At 52.8% G+C, this 20,066-nt stretch overlaps 8 protein-coding genes across 8 annotated transcripts; 4 read left to right on the top strand and 4 right to left on the bottom strand.

Moving 5' to 3' along the window:
- Positions 1-1,012: 1,012 nt before the first annotated feature.
- Positions 1,013-1,909, top strand: J4E79_002599 (uncharacterized protein; the record flags this gene model as incomplete). Its single annotated transcript, XM_049351497.1, has 3 exons — positions 1,013-1,138; positions 1,211-1,443; positions 1,522-1,909. The coding sequence occupies 3 exons, from the start codon at positions 1,013-1,015 to the stop codon at positions 1,907-1,909; spliced, it is 747 nt and encodes a 248-aa protein (XP_049214135.1).
- A 954-nt stretch (positions 1,910-2,863) lies between these two features.
- Positions 2,864-4,294, bottom strand: J4E79_002598 (uncharacterized protein; the record flags this gene model as incomplete). Its single annotated transcript, XM_049351496.1, has 1 exon — positions 2,864-4,294. The coding sequence occupies one exon, from the start codon at positions 4,292-4,294 to the stop codon at positions 2,864-2,866; it is 1,431 nt and encodes a 476-aa protein (XP_049214134.1).
- A 1,168-nt stretch (positions 4,295-5,462) lies between these two features.
- On the top strand, positions 5,463-5,955 carry J4E79_002597 (uncharacterized protein; the record flags this gene model as incomplete). Its single annotated transcript, XM_049351495.1, has 2 exons — positions 5,463-5,738; positions 5,788-5,955. 2 exons carry the CDS (start codon positions 5,463-5,465, stop codon positions 5,953-5,955), a joined length of 444 nt encoding a protein of 147 aa, XP_049214133.1.
- Positions 5,956-7,328: 1,373 nt separating this feature from the next.
- On the bottom strand, positions 7,329-7,979 carry J4E79_002596 (uncharacterized protein; the record flags this gene model as incomplete). The annotated part of the gene is made up of 2 exons (XM_049351494.1): positions 7,329-7,783; positions 7,832-7,979. 2 exons carry the CDS (start codon positions 7,977-7,979, stop codon positions 7,329-7,331), a joined length of 603 nt encoding a protein of 200 aa, XP_049214132.1.
- Positions 7,980-8,044: 65 nt separating this feature from the next.
- Positions 8,045-10,221, bottom strand: J4E79_002595 (uncharacterized protein; the record flags this gene model as incomplete). The annotated part of the gene is made up of 5 exons (XM_049351493.1): positions 8,045-8,141; positions 8,198-8,984; positions 9,033-9,306; positions 9,353-9,895; positions 9,949-10,221. 5 exons carry the CDS (start codon positions 10,219-10,221, stop codon positions 8,045-8,047), a joined length of 1,974 nt encoding a protein of 657 aa, XP_049214131.1.
- A 1,580-nt stretch (positions 10,222-11,801) lies between these two features.
- J4E79_002594 (uncharacterized protein) lies at positions 11,802-12,863 on the bottom strand (the record flags this gene model as incomplete). Its single annotated transcript, XM_049351492.1, has 8 exons — positions 11,802-11,814; positions 11,864-12,130; positions 12,179-12,252; positions 12,300-12,445; positions 12,494-12,522; positions 12,572-12,610; positions 12,665-12,690; positions 12,738-12,863. The coding sequence occupies 8 exons, from the start codon at positions 12,861-12,863 to the stop codon at positions 11,802-11,804; spliced, it is 720 nt and encodes a 239-aa protein (XP_049214130.1).
- A 274-nt stretch (positions 12,864-13,137) lies between these two features.
- GUF1 (Translation factor guf1 mitochondrial) lies at positions 13,138-15,195 on the top strand (the record flags this gene model as incomplete). The annotated part of the gene is made up of 1 exon (XM_049351491.1): positions 13,138-15,195. One exon carries the CDS (start codon positions 13,138-13,140, stop codon positions 15,193-15,195), a length of 2,058 nt encoding a protein of 685 aa, XP_049214129.1.
- Positions 15,196-16,320: 1,125 nt separating this feature from the next.
- J4E79_002592 (uncharacterized protein) lies at positions 16,321-19,051 on the top strand (the record flags this gene model as incomplete). Its single annotated transcript, XM_049351490.1, has 5 exons — positions 16,321-16,394; positions 16,452-16,570; positions 16,652-16,840; positions 16,903-17,791; positions 17,845-19,051. 5 exons carry the CDS (start codon positions 16,321-16,323, stop codon positions 19,049-19,051), a joined length of 2,478 nt encoding a protein of 825 aa, XP_049214128.1.
- Between the last annotated feature and the right edge of the window lie 1,015 nt (positions 19,052-20,066).

The raw sequence follows: 20,066 nt of genomic DNA, 5'->3' as shown, positions 1-20,066 counted from the left end.
CGGTAGATGGCAGTTGTTGTGATAGAACCCCGCATCGAGTGGGAGAAACCCGTCGTTGCCCCTAGCTGTGGGAATTTCCCGACGCTAACGCCGTATCCGTACGTACCGGACCGTACGCCGGGTCCCCGGATTCGCGTGACTGCATTTAGGGCTGTGAAGTTATCATACAGCATCCCCAAAAAGCTGTTTCCTTATTCGAAACCGCAGCGCATATCATTTACGACCTCTGCGTTGCTATCCCCTTATTCGGCACAGTGGTACATCAGGTGCGGTAGTTTCGTATTGGTGGTCATTGCTGGGAGTCAGATCCCCCCGGCGCCGATAGGACGGCTATCTCCCACAGCAGCCGCCACCACACCCAGAGTCAAACCCCAAACAACCCCGCGGCAACAATACGATGAGATTTTCATTCGTGGCTCGTCTCCGGGCTTATCGCCCGAGACCCTCGCCTTCAACCAATCGTTGCCGCTGGTAGGCGGAGGGTCTGTTTTCTCGTGAATTTCATTCGTCTGGGAGTCTACACGCTTCATAACCCCTCGTGTAATTACCAAAACTCAAACAACCCCGCGAACGCTTCAATATTGTGGGGGTGGGGAAAAGACAGATTTCCTGGGGTATTGACCTCAAATGATGATGGACCTGCGCATGTCTGTTGTATTCATAGACACACTACTACTATTACCCAGGTACTACTGCGTCTATTCCAGCTCAAGCTGATCTTGTTCATAAACACAAACTCAATCAAGCATCACAAATACACTGGAATCTTCCGATTTGAAGCAATGCTTGTTACTTTGGCCGTCGCACCTTTCTATGTCGTTCTTCTGGTAGCCATTACATCGTATTGGATCATCTGGACTGTGTACTCGCGCTTCTTTCATCCTTTATCGAAATACCCTGGTCCGTTTCTCGCCTCGATATCGCGGACATGGATTGTATTGCAAGTCGCTGGAGCCCACGCAGAGGAAACACAGAGAGAGTTACATGCCAGATACGGTACCAACACCGCGCGATGCAGTCTGGTATTCTTCTGCTAACAGTCCAAGGTCCGATCATCCGCATTGCACCAAACGAGGTCGCTATCGCTGATCCCACTGCAATCAAGACCATCTACTCTATCTCTTCCAGCTTCACAAAGGTGTGTAGTGTTTACATGTTGGGTCATGAACCATGATATTGAAAAGCCTCAACAACTAATCCAATTCTCCAGACTGACTTTTACCCGTTATTCCGTCCTTCCTTTGCCCGATACCCCGATCTCTTTACCAATCTGGATGAGAAATCTCACGCTAGCCGGCGTAAGATCGTGAACAATCTATATTCCATGTCCAACATTGTCCGCTCGGAGGCGAATATCGACAATTGTACCGAGACTCTCATGGAGAAATTCCATGAGATCGCGGTGAAGGGAGATGCCATCGATGTATCCACGTGGGTACAGTGGTATGTTTCCTCCCAACACTATGTATCCACATACATACAGCATCCAATGCGCGTACTTGTCATACTCACATGTTCCAGGTACGCATTTGACGTTATAGGCGAACTCTTCTTCAGTCGCATGTTCGGTTTCATGGCGCAAGCCGCTGACTATCGCGGCTACATTACGGCCCTTGACTGCCTCCTCCCGATGCTGACAACAGCGTGCGTCATGCCCTCCTATATCCGGCCGTTTTTCTTGACAGGCGGTGCGATCTTCCCGCGCATTCTCAAAGCCCTCATGAGCCTCAAGAATGTTGAAACAGCAGCGAAGGATGCTGTCGCTGAGCGATCCGCACTAATGAAGAAGGGAGAGGCTGACGGAAAGGACGACATTTTGAACAGTCTGTTTGAAGTCATGGAGACTAAAGGCGAGAAGGTTGATTTTGGCCTCACTGAGATCACAGTAGAGGTCTACGTTGCGCTGTAAGTCTCATAGTACCTGAGCATCTCGTCGGAAACAAGGCTGTTGTACTGACCTTTCTGTTGCTTCTAGTTTCGCAGGCTCAGACACCACCGCGGCAGCCATCTCGTCTATCCTATATCACCTCATGCGCTCGCCTAGCGCGTACGAGAAATTGACACTCGAGATCGACAACGCCTCAGCATCTGGCCAGCTCTCTTATCCGCTCATCAGATACAATGAAGCTATCAAGCTGCCATATCTGGACGCATGCTGCAAGGAAGCGATGCGTCTTCACCCAAGCGTTGCTTTGACAGTGCCACGCAATGTTCCGGCTGGTGGCTGCCAAATATCTGGGGAGTTCTTTCCTGCAGGAACAAGGGTAGGCATCAACGCCGCCGTGATACACCGTGATCAAAACATCTTTGGGCATGACGCGGATGACTTCGTTCCTGAGCGATGGCTCCGTGCAGACACCACGATTATGGATAGGCATATGTTCCAATTTGGCGGAGGAGCCCGGACTTGTGTGGGGAAGAATGTACGTATCTCCAGGCCCCACTTTCAAGTGCTACCACTGATACTCCTGCGAAGATCTCCCTTTGTGAAATGTACAGAATCGTACCACAAATTCTCCGTACTTACCATCTCTCACTCGTCGATGGTGCGCAGGATTGGGAGACACATAATTATTGGTTCCACAAAACGAGTGGTGTGAATACGAAAGTGCAAGTACGCAACGTGGATGAGGTTATATCCAAGATGCAAGGGTAGGAACCAAAGGTCCATGGTGGATTTTGATTCGAGAAGACGGTCACGTGAGTCCTGTGGGTCCTTAAATACTTTCAATGATCCCATGTGCTGTTCAAATCTCCTTCCAAAGTAAATTTCATGTTTCGATCACTCTACTTGTACGCTGTCAGCCTCTAGCCAACTGTGCTGTATTGTGGTCTTTCTTGAGCAACGTCAAGGTCTCCCACTTCACCCACACCAAGTGACAAACTTCTCGACAACAAACTCGTCTAGTCCCCACTGGCCGTTCTGCCGCCCAAATCCACTGCCTTTAACGCCACCTTGACTTCCAGTCGGCGACGTGTAGACTGAGATGCTATTGGCATGAACTTGGCCGTATTCCAGTTCCCGCGACATCTTCATGAACCGAGCCATATCGCGCGTCCAGACCGTAGCGTTGAGACCATATGCTGAGCGATTCGCCAACGCGATAGCTTCTTCATCTGAAGAAACGACGTAAAGCGAAGCGGAAGGGCCGAACGTCTCTTCGTCCAGGATACGAGATGAAGGCGAGGGATTGACGATGATCGTAGGTTTGAGTGCAAGCCTACCCTCAGAAGAAGTAGACCCCACCCCACCAACAAGCACCTCATCGCCCTTCTCCTGCGCATCCCTTATAACATCCTCAGCATGCCGCGCAATAACCTCCGACACCGCCGACCCAGCCGGCCCCTCCATCCCTTTCATAGCCTCCACAAGCAACGTCTTGAACCTCTCCGCCACCGCCTCCATCACAATAATCCTCTCAGTACTAAAGCAAATCTGCCCATGGTTCAATACAGCACCCATCCCGCACTGCTTTGCCGCCTCCTCCAAGTCCGCATCCTCCAGCACAATCGCCGGGCACTTCCCACCTAGTTCCATCAACACGGGCTTGAGATACTTTGCCGCGATGCCCATGATCTTCTTCCCCACCTCCGCACTGCCGATGAATTCAATCTTGCGAATCGCGTCATGCGCTATCAGCGCCTCTGCCACTTCAGCCGCATCTTCTCGCCCACATTGCACCTGGTTCAACACGCCACCAGGACACCCACTCTCGGCGAAAGCTTGCGTGATGAGTCCGTGGGTTTGGGGACACAGTTCACTCGCTTTGAAGACTACGGTGCAGCCTACGGCTATGGCACTTGCTATTCCTCTCGTTGCTAACACGAGTGCGGCATTCCAAGGTGCGATGCATAAGACCGGTCCGATGGGTTCTTTAAACACGAAACCCTGTGTGTTGGGTTTCTCGGTTGGGGGGACAACGCCTGTTACGCTGCTTATCTGCGCAGCGATTTCGTTAAGGTACGAGATGGAGAGGTTTACATTAGTACGCGCCCAGGCTTCTGTGCAGGAGGTTTCGGCGATCTGCGCGGCGATGAGCGTAGAGGCATGGTCGGCGTAGTGGGTGGCTACGCTTTGGAGGAGGTTGCGACGGGTTGTGTGGGAGGTGCAGCGCCAGGATTTGAAAGCGGAGAAGGAGGATGCGGCGGCTTCGGTGGCTTCGGTGGTGGAGGCGGAGCAGGCGTGGTGGATGGTTTTGGAGGTGCTGGCTTGGGTCACGGGGATGGTGGTTTGGGTGTGGATGGGTTTGTTGTCGATCCAGAGGGGGACTGTGGACTCGGTGTTTGAGGACATCGTGAATGGATCCCAACACTTCAAACTTCACTGCTCTTGGGTTCCCTAGTAATTGGATATGTAGAAGATATATTGGGGTATGCCCGCGGGAATGCATCTCACGGGCGTATTGGCATCATCAATCAGTGCAAGGCGAACATGACGTCATCGCGAGGTCGCGTCGATCCTTCCAAGGTTCTTCGGCATATGTCGCAGCACTGCGTACCTGACACACATTGCATCGTTTCGAATGTCGATTTGGCCGCTCACGCGAGATGCGACACTCGGAATACGTAGCGATGGCTGTTTGCTGTACTGTATGGACGATCTCGTGCAAAGAGCGGCTGCGGCTACGGGTGGCTGGTAGGCTGGCAGCCGCTCGTCACGCGCACCGGCACTGTAGCGCGTAGATTCCCCGCCTTCCGCACCTTCCCGAGGTCCCCTCCCTTTGGCGTTCAAGAATGCGTTCAAATGCAAGGAGCGCTATCACTTTTCTGCAGTACCCACTCAAACCCTGCAGCGTCACCATGGAAAGCACAAAGAGGTCTAGCGTCTGCATCTTTTGCTTCCGTAGATTTGCCAGAAGGTACGCTCCTCCCTCGACAGAGTGGACATAAAACCGCCGATCCGTGGCAACCGATTCCTAACTTATGAACCCAGCGATGCATTGAAACGACACTGGAACTCGTGTGGTGTTCGAAGGGCTCGCAACCTTTCCATTCCGACGGTTAAGACCAGAGCAAGAGGACGCAAAATCCGTGCCTGCGACCAATGCCGTCAGTTGAAGAGAGCTTGTACTTCCTCACAACCATGCGCGCCATGTGCTTCACGAAATCAAGTCTGCAAGTATAGTCGACCGCAAGACAGTAGACTTGATCAGGCAGACGACGCTAATTCCTCCATCGATGATATCGATGCGTTCAACACCGAGACTAACGGCACAGTGGAGTGCCGTGTCCGTGACGACCTAGTAGCATCTCGCGGCGACATTGACAGCGAGTTCGATATGCACGTATATGAGGCAGTATTCCAGACTTTGGACGACACTGACGATCATTCGGACTCCCCCATGGCCGACTTCGATCATGAGATAGGATCAACGCTACTATCTTCCCAGCTCAATCCAGATTCTCGCATTCAACTTGGCTCCTGGACTAGCTCTAGTTCACTGTTAATTGAACACGGAATCATGGCCCCATTTTGCCAACGCCCAACACAACTCAACATCAACGTGTTGATCCAGTTCCCCTTCCTCGACAATTTCACCAAGGCGACTGGATTTGTCGGATCATTTGGGTGTGGCACCAAGCAGCAGAGACTCTCCATCACATCAGACCCACTCAAGGCGAACCCGGGTGAGAATCTTTCAACTCTGAGAGAAGGAATATCGGATGCCGCGACGCACTGGATTGACATTACCCGAAATGCACTGGTGCAAAACAGTGAGAACATAGCTGATCCAGTTGTGTTACTGCCCGTCACATACAAGATCGTCCATCAAATCCGAGAGACAGCGACAAATCGCCATCACCACGGCCCCGCTGATATCGCCTGGTCACCTCTCGTGGAAGCGCTATGTTACGCATTCTTCAATCCGACAAATCTACAAAGATTCCTGGCACTCTTCTGGTCTTGCTGGTATCCTAACTGGCCCACAATACATGCGCCGACTTTCAAAATGAAAGAGAAGTCACCGGAGTTGATTGCTGTAATGGCTCTTGTTGGTGCCTGCTTGTCGCCAGAAGAGCGCGATCATGCCTCAGCCCAGGTCTGGTTGGACTTAGTTGAAGACCTCGTTTTCAGTGATGATGCTTTCCATGATCATGACATTTCGAACGCATGGCGAGATACAACCACTACCCAACGTCGGAGCACACATTTGCAGGTTCTCCAAGCTGCTTACTGTGTCTGTCTGTATCAAACGTGGGAGGGAAGTAAGCGGAGTAAAAAACGCGTTCTGCAGCAACGGTTCAATGACCTCGTTCATGTCAGTGTTTCCGATTAATGATCGACGACCTACTGATGATGATTTAGCTAGCACGATATATAGGACTAGATCAAGCATCACTAAAGCGAGTCGATACATCCCATCCAGCTGATTTCGACTGGGAGGAGTATATTCTCCGGGAGTCACTCATTCGGTATAGGTTGACCTAGCACATAACGTTCTAATGCTGACTGGGTTTGATAGCATCTGTTCATATATCTGCAATATCGACGCAAGCTACGCCCTGTTCTTCCGCCATGTACCCCGCATGGCTCTGTCCGAATTGGTTATCGAGATGTCGTCCCCAGAATCCTGTTTTCAAGCTTCTTCAAAAGAAGAGTGCTTCATCGAACTTAAGGTCTGGCGCAAAAGAGTGGGTATCGATGCGACAAACCTCACCATCTTGTCCGCCGTCAACGCACTGTGTGATAACGCGATCATGGCAAAGCCAACTATCCATCGCGCCTTTGCTCACCTGAGCGTTCTCAACATGTTCACCATCATCCACGCACTGTATTTGCAGGTATACGGCCTTGAGACCTGCGCAGTCACTGCGCTAGATATGGTACGAATGGCGCCGATCACCAATGGATTGCGGAATTGGCAGCAATCATGGCCGTCGGAAATTAGAGATGCGGAGTTGGTGGATCTCTTGGGGAGGGAAAGTGATTCGTCGACAATGTGGCAGCGCATTGGGTTTATGAGATACGCACCTGAATACTGGCTGATCGCATATTCGACACTGAAGAAGATATACACGTGGAATGATAACCGAAGCAGTCAGATCTCGGAGACCGCTGGTAGTGTTGGGTCTGGCGATATGATCGAGGCACGAAGGCTGATCACCGAGTTGAGGAGTGGAACCATTGTTTCGATCATGGATAGCGACACGCATTCAGGAATACGGCAAGGTTAATTCAAGTGTTTTATTGTTTCAGGTGATGACCACGTCGTACTCTCACATACGGAAAAGTCCAACACACCCCAAGTATTAGTACCAATAGGCAGATTATTATTTCCTTCCATCCTTCCCCCTCAATCCAGAACGTGGACAAACACCAATGGCCCTTACCAAGTAAAAGTCATCAACTGGGGGTTGAGCACAATTGGCAACAAAAAGTGGAAGACAACCACGGTGCCCATAGGCCAAACGGCAATGAGCTCCTTGATCCTCCAGTCCTCCTGCAGCGCAAAAGCCATGGTAATCATGATCGCAGTCATGCCAATGCAGAACATGAAGCTCCACTTGAACTTCCTCAGCACCCTGCTGATGGCGACGAAGAAACTGACTTGTTCGGTTTCCTTGGAAGTGGAACCCCACTCAAGAGGCCAGCTGACGAAATGCGCGAGGAGAGCTTGCGAGACGTGTAGAGAGATGCCGCCGAGGAAGATGCTGAGAAGAGGGATCCATTTGATGTTTGTCCAGAGGCCGCCGAAAAAGGAACCCTCGCCGATGCGGTAGCGGAGGACGGCGAGAGCGATGTTACCGAGGACACTGAAGACGATGATGATGGCAAAGTAGACTGATGAATGTTAGTGATGCGCGAGACGAACAATGACGTGATGCTTACCGCGGAAGGAGTTGATGTAGTAATGGTCTAGCCATCCGTTGAAGAACCCAATCAAGAAGTAATTGAGCATGGTGAGAGCCCACGAGCAGCCGAGAGCGTAGTAGGTACCGATGTAAGCCATGATGGTGACTTTAGATGCGAGAGGCATGTTGGAACTGATATCATCGAATTAGTTGACGGACAGATAAGACGACACGATCTCTGAAGATCTACTTACAAGATGAAGGTGCGGAAGAGCTTGGTGAAAGGACCTCGGGTGAACCAGTAGATCAAAGGGTTGAAGATGAGTTCGTTGCAGCCATATGCATACCTAGAGATTGTGAGTTAGCAGCCGTAAGAGAGAGACGTTGGAAAGGGCAAGCATACTTCTCCCAACGGGCAAGCTCATCGTATACGGTAAGCGATACACCCTCCTTGAAGCCATCACCCTGGTATGAGGCCAATCGAATGATGTAACCAGCACTCTGCAGCCGCAGACTCATATCAAAGTCCTCAGACACCGTCTCCTCGGACCAGAATTTGTCGAACGTGTGGCCATCTTCTGTTACCTCGTAAGCCACCTTCTGAAGTGCCTCCCATCTCAGGATAGCGTTGTGGCCGACAAAAGGCGCGACGTCCCCACCAGCGACAGCAAATCGGATCATGGTGTAGATCATGTTGGTGAAGAAAGTGATGCCGTTTTCGAAGAAGCTGTTGGTGACGTTCATGACTCCGGAAGAGTACTGTAGGATGGCCACTTCCTGACCCTGCTCCATTTCGCTGACGGCCTCGAGCAGGCAGTCCTTAGGCACACGGGTGTCGGAATCGACGAGGAGAATGTGGTCGCCAATGCGGATGTTACCATCAACCCAAGCCCTGCCCTCGTGTTCAGCCCTGACAGATTCCAAGACTTCCCTGTAGAGGTCAGTCTCGTCCAGCTGGCTCCAGTTCTCTCCACGTTCATGTTGTGCCATAACCTCTTCAACCCTGCAGCTGATTCTTAGGGCGTAATTCATGTTGGATGCCTTCTTGAATTTTCCGGGGCGGACAAAGACGAACGGATCCGGTCCGTGCTCGCCCGTGGGATCATGCCTTGGGCGCGCCACCCAGCCAATGCCATGCTCGTCGTAAAATTCTTGGCGCTCCCTGGATTCCTCGGCTCCGAGAACCTGCACTGGGAAACGTCAGTGGGGCTTACATTACGCACTGGCGCAGCACTTACTTCCGTCGTCGTTGACGAAGATATTGGCACTTCCTCCCTGAAGCTCGTAGGTAGAGATGGCTTGCTTGAGCGACCGAATGGTGGGCTCAATGACACTGCGTAAACCCTCCTTGTAAACGGGCATCTGGATGGTTACATGTGGAAGCGGGCCGTTAAAGGTATCACAGTTGAGGCGCCTGGGGGCTTTGCCGGAGTAGTAGCGGCTGTTCTCTTTCATCTGATCGGTGGGGCCAATGATTTGGGCAAAGTTACCAACCAGCGCTTGGAAGAAGAACTAGTAAAGTCAGAAGCGAAATCATAGAGTGAGACATATGGCTTACCAATGATAGCCAGACTTGCGCGGGCAAGCAAATGAGGAAGAGCAGACGAAGCCAGTGCTTTGGGGCTTGGAACTCTTCGATCGCGATCTGCCTGTACCCGGATCCGATCGCTACCGTCAGGAGAAGAATGGACATTCCGCAGTAGGCAGCTTGCCACATCTTCATGTCTCGGGCCTCCTCACCATTGGCTTCTCTAGAATCGCGCGAGTCGTCGTAATCTTCCATGTCATTTGCGGGGTTCTTCCCTGACTTCTCCAACTCCAAGTCGTGCGCATCATAGCCGTATTCAGCTCCACACATCATCCTCATCATACAATTGATGATGAACTCAGCGCGTTCGAGCGTCAACTTTGGGTCATCCTGCCACACTACCAGCATGCCTCGTGAGGCGATGAAAGCAGCGGACTGACCCCTCTGACAGTGTGGCAAAGCTTCAAAATCGGGAACGATTTGCAAGCGAAGGCCGCTCTGAATTTGCACATACTGGGTATTGCATCGCTCAAGAATGTACTGGATGGCCCTGGTGTTGACGGTCATAGCGCACTGCAAAGTATTAGTGACAATGCCGTGCGGGTGTTTGGCGTTGTTAGACTCACTCGGACGTTCAACTCGGTAACAGCTTCAATGAGACCTGTACCGTCGGTACGAAGCGCATCGGGAGCGCAGGAATAGCGTCCCCTTGACTTCTTCATGAAGACACCTTCGCCAGCTGATCCAAAGGTCCATACCCGCTCCTCCTGCTTGGTGTGGAGCCAGTTGGCCAGGAGCTCAGCCTTGACGTCGACAAGAGCATCTGTGCGCACGGTACTGTCGCTGCCGTGGATGCTGGGAGCCCCGCCGGAATGAGCGCTAGCTGGGCCAAGCTGCATAGGTGTGAAGCTAGCCGGTGACTCGTCGCCAGCTCGGGGTGTTGGCGCCAGAGGATTTTGGGGGGGAAGTTCCTCGCTCCCAGGAGTGTCGTTATGCGGTCGAGAGACATTGTCTCCTTTTCTGAAAATGCCGGGTAACCTCATTTCTGCGTCTTCTCATATGAAGCCAGGGTGGAGAAGGTTTGTGCGATGTGCGTCTGAACGACGAAGAACAAAGGTGCACACGGATGTTAGGTAACGACTGAGAAGACGGTAACACCAAGCGGGCAGCGAGGTGAAGAGATACTCAGCCTGATATTTAAAAAGTGCACACTTTTTCTAGGTGTACGTGCGGTGGGAGAAGTACCCACACTACTATAAGCGATTACCAGCAGCCACAACTACACGAGTTCAGTATGAAAACAGTGTAGTGTGGCGATAGGCAATTGGTACTGGTACGCCTAACCTGTATTGAAGTTGTCTTGGGTGAGCCATGCAGGATAAGGTGGACTTGGAGCTTCATGGTGCCACGGAACCCCAGATAAAAGTAGTCTTGTTGGGTCGTGGTGGAAATCGCGTCTGTGCTCTGTTACATGAGCGCTACCGCATGCTCTTTCTTGCCTCCACAGCCAGTAGATACAACACTCGGACATGTAACGAGGTTGCTCATGGAGATAAGATGCGCTATCATCAGTGACATTGGAACCGTACCAACTTGAGAGTGTTTGTAGCTTTGGGGCTGTTTTAGCCAATGGCTCGGCAGTGTGTACAAGTGCCAGATACCCCTAAGCCCTGTGAATATGTCGGAACTGCCTGGCAGATCGTTTAGGAAAGACGCGACAGCGTTTCTGTGTGTGTGTGAGATGACGCGATGCTGAACATAGCTTGTGGGTAACGATACGCGAACGGGAGGTCCGCGCATCCAAAAGAAAATCCCATCTTCTTACATGAAATATGGTCTTGGGAGGCCAGGCGTCCTTTGTGTTGCCACTGAGGTGGGGCGCCTATAGCTTAACAGCGGGCCAGCTTTGCGCGCTTTAGACCACGCGCATCGAGAAAACCGTAAAGCCCGTCATTGCTACGCAACAATCGTGTCTTATTACCAAGATTACCGCAGACCTAGACGATTAGACAAAGTGAGGTTGGAAAGATCAACGGTTCTTTAGCGAGGACCCACGCGTGACGAATCCGCGTCGCTGCGTTCGCATTGCCAACGATGTCGCACCACCGATACAAGCATGGACCGAAAGAGAACGAAAAGAGATTGTGTACGAGCCTGTAAAGCCATAGCGACCACAAGATCACCGCCTCGCCACAAAGATTGCGACGGGCCCAGCAGCGCCAGAAGAGCTCTGGTCTTTGGCCCAGACACGTGACCCTTAACGGATACGTTTACTGCTGGACAAAATGGAAGACAGTTGCATGATTTTCATTGGTGTGTGAACTCCGTCGCGTAGAAGACTTTGGAAAATGCCGCAAGTTTAGTCATCGAATCCTGGAATATGGTGCGACCCACGTACTCCATGCGCCTGGGCGAAAAGTCGACAAGATGTAAAATTGGAAAGGAAATGGGGAGTTTGGGATCTCAAACACGGCGGATTTTAATCGGCAAGTCTAGAGAATTAGTATATCGCTTCCACAAGCAGTGCATGAAGTCACTCACCTGTAGCTCACTAGTGTGTCCACACGATGGTTGCTTGTGCTGAAGCTGCGCAGCTGCACCTTCTCCCCATTCTTGATCTCCTTGGCGTCACTGTCACCCCACTCGAGAGGCACTTCAGAGTCCGCGTCGGCATAGACAAGGACGTTGAAGGTACAGTTTCCGTCCAGCATTGGTAGGAAAGTCACGGAGGCGGTGATCTGCCTGAAGACAGACTGGATCTCGGCCTGGATTTCAGCTTCGGTCTTGTCTTCTGATGCTTCGCTGGCACTGGGAGTTGTCAGCATGTGTTCAAGATGGCTGGCCTTTTTCGCTCACTCTGGAACGGAGTTCTCTTGGTCTGCCGTCTTCTTGGAAGATTTCGCCTTGGCGCTCTTTCCGTAGATTTGGACCTTGATGATGTCAGACACTGTGGTTTGGTATAGTTTATGTGACTTACGTCGAATTGCCAGCGTTCAACATGCTCTCCAGTTTCTTTGCTCGTAATGACGATGACAAGCTTTGAGATCTTGCCCCCGTACATCCACTCCTTCAGCTGGCCCATGATCTTCTTGATGTATGCTTTGACCTGGTCATCGGCAGTCACTGGAAAGGTTAGAGTGTGGCTGATGGCAGGACTGGCAGGTTACGTACCCATCATAGTCAAACCATATTTCTTCACGCTGCATCTCGTTAATGGCTGGTTGGGGTCGAGGTGTAGTACAGGCTTACGCGGTGAAGTCCTCGGCGGGGTACACGCCTCTTTGGAACCTGAGCAGAGTAAGTCACCTAGGTCATAGGCTACAATGCGCTCATCATGCTTACAGGATGGTGTTTACGGAATACTCAAACTAATTGGGGTAAGCGTAGGATGCATTGCTTGGCCTGCCCGACTTACAAACTCATTGACGAGTTTCGAAGAGCCCTTGAGCGCAAGCTTGTGCACCTTGGAGGAATCGCTCTTTGAGGACTTTGATTCGCCCTTTGAAGATTTGGACTTGGAAGAGGTCTTGGGTTGAGACATTGCGGTGATAGCGCGTCGTGAAGGTTGGCGGTGTGTTGTTTACGGGGTTTGTTGATAGGGTAACTGCGACCAGCGTGACCTGGCGGAACAGGAAGCAACGAGACAGCGCAGCAAGGCTGTTCAGAGAGGGCGCAATCGACGACCGAGTGTCTCCGAAGATCAGAGTTGGGCCTAGTATGCTTGCGGGGTACTGGAGATGTTCACGGGTCGGATGGGAGGTCTGGTAGTGGGTCGGGGTGCAGATGCAGGAACCGCCCGTCGCCGATAAGATAAGATGGATCAAAAAAGTCGTCGACACCACCGCCCGAGCGACGAGCAGGCAGGCACGGATCCGACCTCATGCCCACTCATGCGATCATGCGTGCGAACTGCGAGCAGCCTTCTGCACGGCTGGCGGACGCCCTCGGCCCGCTGCAATGGCTTCCCGCGCACCTCACGCCTGCTTGAGCGCCTGCCGCCCCTCGCCAGAAGCTATGCGCAGGCCTTCCGTCCCCAGTCAGAGCTCGAGAAGCGCATCGCCGACATCCCCATCGACCGCTACCGCAATTTCTGCATCGTCGCCCACGTCGACCATGGCAAGTCGACCCTCTCGGACCGCCTGCTGGAGATCACGGGCACCATCCAGCCCGGCGGCCAGAAGCAGTTCCTCGACAAGCTCGACGTGGAGAGGGAGCGCGGCATCACTGTCAAGGCACAGACATGCAGTATGATATACAATCACGAGGGGCAGGACTACCTGCTGCATCTGGTAGATACGCCCGGCCACGTCGACTTCCGAGCCGAGGTGTCGCGGAGTTACGCCAGCTGTGGAGGGGCCCTGCTGCTGGTGGATGCCAGCCAGGGCGTGCAGGCGCAGACAGTCGCCAACTTCTATCTCGCCTTCGCCCAAGGCCTCACGCTGGTCCCCGTGCTGAACAAGGTCGACCTCCCCCACGCCGACTCGCCGCGGGTGCTTGAGCAGATGCACGAAACCTTCGAGCTCGACCCCAAAGACGCCGTACTTGTCTCAGCCAAGACCGGCCTCAACGTCGCTGCCCTCCTTCCTACCGTTGTCGACAAGATACCCGCCCCAGTCGGCGATCTGAAGAAGCCTCTCCGCATGCTCCTCGTCGATTCGTGGTACGATGTATACAAGGGCGTCATCCTGCTGGTGCGCATATTCGATGGGCAGGTGCGGCCTGGGGACACCATACGCTCCTTCGCAACCAAGCTGAAGTACATCGTGGGCGAGGTCGGCATCATGTACCCCGACCAGACCCCGCAGACGGTGCTCAAGGCCGGGCAGGTGGGCTACATCTACTTCAACCCTGGCATGAAGCGCTCGCAAGAGGCCAAGGTCGGCGACACCTACACCACCATCGGATCTGAGAAGCTGGTAGAGCCATATCCAGGCTTTGAAGAGCCCAAGAGCATGGTCTTCGTCTCCGCCTTCCCCACAGACCAGGACCTCCATGAGCATCTCGAAGACAGCATCCAGCAGATCATCCTCAACGACCGCAGTGTTACATTGCAAAAGGAATCGTCCGATGCTTTGGGGGCTGGCTGGCGCTTGGGCTTCTTGGGCACACTGCACTGTTCCGTCTTTGAGGACCGCTTGCGTCAGGAACACGGTGCCAACATCATCATTACACCGCCCTCAGTACCCTTCAAAGTCATTTGGAAAGACAGCACCGAGTCCATCATCACCAACCCCAATGAGTTCCCCGATCAAGACCAAGCGCATTTCAGAGTGCAGGAGGTCCATGAGCCCTACGTATCTGCAACCATCACGATGCCTGACGAATATCTTGGTGAGGTCATCAAGCTTTGTGAGGCCAATCGCGGCGAGCAGAAAGAGCTTACCTTCTTCACCGCCACCCAAGTCATTCTCAAGTACGACATCCCGCTGTCGCATCTTGTTGATGATTTCTTCGGCAAACTCAAAGGCTCCACCAAAGGTTACGCCTCTCTTGACTACGAAGACGCAGGCTTCCGCAGGTCGTCCATCATCAAGCTCAACCTACTTGTCAACGGCTCCCCAGTCGATGCCGTGTCGCGCGTGCTGCACACATCGCAAGTTGATAGAGTGGGCCGCATATGGGTCGAGAAGTTCAAGGAGCATGTCGAGCGACAAATGTTTGAGGTCATCATACAGGCTGCAGCCGGCAGGAGAATCGTGGCGCGAGCTACCATCAAGCCGTACCGCAAGGATGTCCTCGCCAAGCTCCATGCTAGTGATCTCAGCAGACGGCGCAAGCTCCTCGAGAAGCAGAAGGAGGGCAGGAAGAAGCTGAGGTCGGTAGGAAGTGTCGTTATCGAGCAGGAAGCGTTCCAGAAGTTCTTGGCCAAATAGAAAAATCAATCGTCTTATCCGCTCTTCATCACGTACCCCAGCGCTAAACCCCCGGGTGCGAACACACGGCAGAACTCGCCGTTGGCCAAGCCCGTCCGCTCGTTCGTTAGGACGGCATGTCCGATAATTCTCAACCGTGTGCATAAGTCGCGATAGTATAATACTAGACATGCATCGCCATTCAGCGCCATGACATTGAGCCTGCAATAGGCCCCGATTCTCCCTCCCGTTCCCCTATCAACCTTGGAAGCGTTGATTCGCTGGTCATCCCATCCGATATCACCCAACAATAGCAACAATACAACGGTTCACCGCGCTCAGCCGTTTCGGCTAGTAACGAGTCATCTCGATGCCGAACAACTGGTGGTCTGCGAAGTCCGTGCAGTGTCTCAACGTGCTCGATCTTTCAGCTGATCAGCGCTAACAGGTCGATGACATCAGCCAGCCATCGAGATCGCGCGTGTCGGCCTTTTCCAAGAACCACTCGGCTTGCGTTACAGCTCGCGTACCTGACAGCAACGATCTCTAGTGCGGCTTGGATCTATAGCTAAGCCGTCTCCAGCTTGGTGTCGCGATACTCGACCCTGGGTTGCATAATGCTTCGGACGGTACGCTTGGGGAAGTGCGCCGACATGACGTTTGCCCGAGGGCCAACTTTTCTACGTGTCGGAACCGAGAGAGACATTGGCAGGGCGTCAACAGCCTTTGTTCAAGCACAATTAAACCTACGAAGCGAACCTTTTCAGATCCAGCTGATACTGGGATATTTACACTTCGAGTGACAGGTCGTGGGCTGTATCTTGATGTCTAGCGGCATGTAGCGCATCTTGACAACGCTCGCTAATCTCTGCAGAGCCTAGCCGACCATGTTGACATCAAGGATGCCATGAACCTCCGAACGGCACGCTTGCGACGATCCTGCGGGCATGACGTTAGGCTGATGGCCAGACCAGTACGCCTGGACGGGCGGGCAACATGGGCAAATCTCAAATCTAAGAGACGTGCCGCTGCGGGCTGCAATACCTGCGTTGGTATGAGTTTGGGTTGTTCCTCGCACTTGACAGCCCGCAGGACGGTCTTTTCAATCTCCTGCTCCCCTGCGTGACTTGTCGAGGCTTCATCAAGATGGCGAGATTCTTGGGCCTCAGAGGTCGCAGTCTAGCGAGCGCCATTAGCATCACGTGTGGGCTTTGCTTTTTGTGAGTTACCCCATCCGTGTGTGTCGCGTAGATTATTCAAGGACTAATCGGTCAAAGATGTTTCGGCTATGCCCAGGGTGTTATGGGCGGTCTCTTGACTGTCCAGCAGTTCTTGGACAGATTCCCTCAGGTTGACATTGTCAACCAGAGTTCGTTCCACAATGCGTGGGTCACAGGTACGTCGAACCAAGTCTTGTGGGCGCATCAAGGCCTCAGATTGGTACTGGAGCATGCAGGGTCCTGACTGACATCAATAGGTCTTACGGTCGGAACATGGCACCTGGGCTGTATCGTCTCAGCCATCGCGACAATCTTCGTTGGTGACCTGCTAGGTCGTCGGCGCACACTCATCCTCGGTCTTACCTTTTGGGTGATTGGCGAAATCATTCAGACGTCTTCCTACAGCTTTCCGCAGTTCATCGTCGGTCGCGCGATCGCTGGTTTCGGTAAGCTCTTTGACATCTTGTAGGACAGAACTCCGGACACGAAAACTGACGCTGCAACATAGGCAATGGCTTCACCACTTCCACGGCCCCCGCATACCAGGCAGAATGCGTCAAGTCGCACCGCAAAGGAACCATTCTCATGATCAGCGCAGGAGCGTTTGTCTCCGCCGGTATCGCGCTCTCGTACTGGTTCGTCTTCGGCTTCGCATACCTCACTAGTTCGTCGGCATCATGGCGCGTCCCTATCGCTCTACAGATCATGTTCGCGCTCCCCGCCATCGCAATGCTCTTCGTGCTTCCCGAATCGCCGCGATGGCTCATCCTTACTGGACGCGAACAAGAGGCGCTCACTGTGCTCGCGGCGTTGAACGATGATGAGCCCGACAGCTTCGAGACGAAAGACGAGTTCCTACAAATCAAGGACGCCATCTTGATCATGGCACAAGGGTCGAGCGCTGGCCTGTTCTCAAACAAGGAGCGCCGAGGATTCCATCGTGTTGTGTTGGCGTACTTCGTGCAAGTCTTCCAACAGGGCACTGGTATCAACCTGGTCTTGCAGTATCTTTCGTGGATCTTCCTGACACGCATGTCCTTCGAGGGATGGTTGGCTCGTCTCCTGGCATCCTGCTCAGCGACCGTCTACTTCCTTGCCTCATTCATCGTCGTTGTCGGTATTGATCGCTTCTGGGGTCGTCGCTCACTGATGATGTTTGGTGCTTCGGGCATGTCAGTGTGCATGATACTCATCACTATTCTACAGTACCTGTGGTCCGAGCGCAATATGCAGGCTGGAAGGATCGCCAGCACTGTGTTCTTGTTCATCTTCTCCGTCTTCTTCGCTATTGGATGGCAGGGTATGGCTTGGTTGTACCAAGTCGAAATCGTGCCACTTCGGATTCGAGGGCCTGCTAACGGTCTTTCGACGAGTGCCAACTGGTTGCTCAACTTCGTGTAAGTCACAATCCGGGTCCATCGCATTAGCTGCGCGACTAACATTGAAACAGTATCGTCTTCATCACCCCGATCGCATTCCAGCGCATTTCCTATCGTACATGGATCATCTTCGCCGTCACAAACTTCGCCATCATCCCCTTGGTCTACTTCTTCTACCCTGAGACTGCCTTCCGCTCGCTCGAGGAGGTCGATGTCATCTTCCAGCTTGCGCACGATGCGCCCGGCAACCCTTGGCTCACTGCCGTTGGCTTTTCTCAAAGCGAGCCCCTCTGGTTCGGAAAGAAGGACCCCGAAAAGCGACTCAACTTCAACTACGGAAACAGCTCGTGGCACAAGAGACTCGTCGAAAGCGTCCTCAGTCGTGATAGTGGCAGCGGAAGCAACACGAACAGCGGCCACACCGAGAAGCGACCCTGGAGTAACGGCGAAAGTCCAGACTCTGACGAGACAGCCGCACCTACCATCCCTCGTGGACGAAAGAGATCAGAAGAGTCACCCGTGGACCCTCGCCTGCACCTTTCCCCACCATCAAGCCCAACAACGACCATGACGACGACCATCACCAGCACAAATCGCCCACGACGCAAGCTACAGAAGCGCAACAGCAGCGCCAGCAGCATAGCTAGTCGCGCAAGCCGGTCCCAACCACCACCACCCGTCTTTGGTCTCTACAACCGATCTGCGGAAACGCATCAACCAACCATGCCACACCACCGCCACACACGCAGCACCTCAACAGACTCCCTCCACTCCGTACGCCCAGAATGGTGGACAGAAAATCTTACACCCGCGCCCGTCTCCACACGCAGCAGATCTTCAAGCAGACCCGGTAGCGCAGTAGAGGCAAGGGAGACCCGCGGCCGCCCGGAATCCCGCGTCTCCAACAGAAGCATATCGAACAATGCGCTTAACCGCTTCGTGAACCCTGATCTACTCGACCAACAACAGCAGCAACGACAGCAACCTCGGAGAGCGGCATCTCATTCGTCGCTTCAGCAACAATTTGCTGACCATGGCTTTGAGCCCGTGGTTGGTAGAGGCAGCGTTGACTACCCCGGTATGCTCGGCGGCGAAGAACGCGGTAGAGGAAGAAGCGGTGTTGTGAGGACGGAGAGCGAGAGGGAGACGTATCTCCCCGATGGTGTGTATGAGGTTGTTGAGGGGAGAGTGAGGCAGCTTAGTGCTGGGCCTGTCAGGCCGGATAGCGTGGGAAGTTCGAGGAGGTACTCGGCCAGGGACGCTGGGTATGCACGATAAGAGGCGATCTGGTGACCTGCTACAACTATCTCGGTTTGTCTTGTGGTATTGGACCATCAATAATTTCTTTTGTAACCTTCGGCTACTAGCTATTGAAACTCGCCTTGTAATAAATACATAACAACCTTATCGTGTAATCATTGATGGCAACTGGTAATTTTCACAATCACTTGAAGAGTGTATCATCTTGGTGGGAAGGTGTGGATTTCATTTACTTCGTTAAGTTTGTGTACTCGTAATCTCTTCATCAACAGGAGGTCTTTGACCTTGGTTCAAGATAAGGATGATTTGAAGAGGTTTGAACGAGTGTGGTGAAAAGTCAGTTGGGGGGAAAGAGTAAGTATGCCAGGATACCTGATGTTTGCAAGAATTCTTCGTCATTGGTGCCAAGAAGATGAGCGTGCGGGTTTTGCGACTGAGCGGCTTCTGCGGACGGATGGTGCTCGTGCGATCCAAGATCAGTCATGCTTATACAGTCTGCACTTTCATCCGAAGCGCATTTCGATAGCGTAGGCACTGGTCGCAGTTCTTCTGTACGAAGCCTTGAGCACCGCATGTCGTACAGTCGGGTCCGCGATGACTATCCTCAAGTCAGCAATCTCGACTGTCATTATGCCTCTCGATTGAGAGTGCATGCATAGACTGTACCCTTGGGGACGCCCTTTACATAGGGGACAGGTGGACGTAATCACGGCTTGAGGATGGTCTGAAAAGCACGACGGCGGGCTCAGACTAGCCGTTGAGATCTGATTTGGGCTGTATGGCATTGTAGTTGACATCGTGGAGTGCAACGAATGTTCAAATATTTTGCGAGAAGTGATTTGAGGTAGCAATGAGATGCAAAGTTGAGCCAGGAGAGTTTGATGAAGCAGATCGATGCGGCGAGAGGACCATTGAAACGAGGCATCGTGACTTAATGTCTGTTATATACGGTTGCAATGATATCGTATCTGCTTCGATGCCGTGTCGACAATGTGCATGCTTACTATTCGTCACAGTCTTTGGCGAACATTGC

The sequence above is a fragment of the Alternaria viburni genome (assembly GCF_023758015.1).
Source record: "Alternaria viburni strain BMP 2772 chromosome Unknown scaffold_4, whole genome shotgun sequence".
Lineage (NCBI taxonomy): Eukaryota > Fungi > Ascomycota > Dothideomycetes > Pleosporales > Pleosporaceae > Alternaria > Alternaria viburni.
Note: the sequence above shows the minus strand (reverse complement) of the source record. Positions and strands in the feature narration are given on the sequence as shown.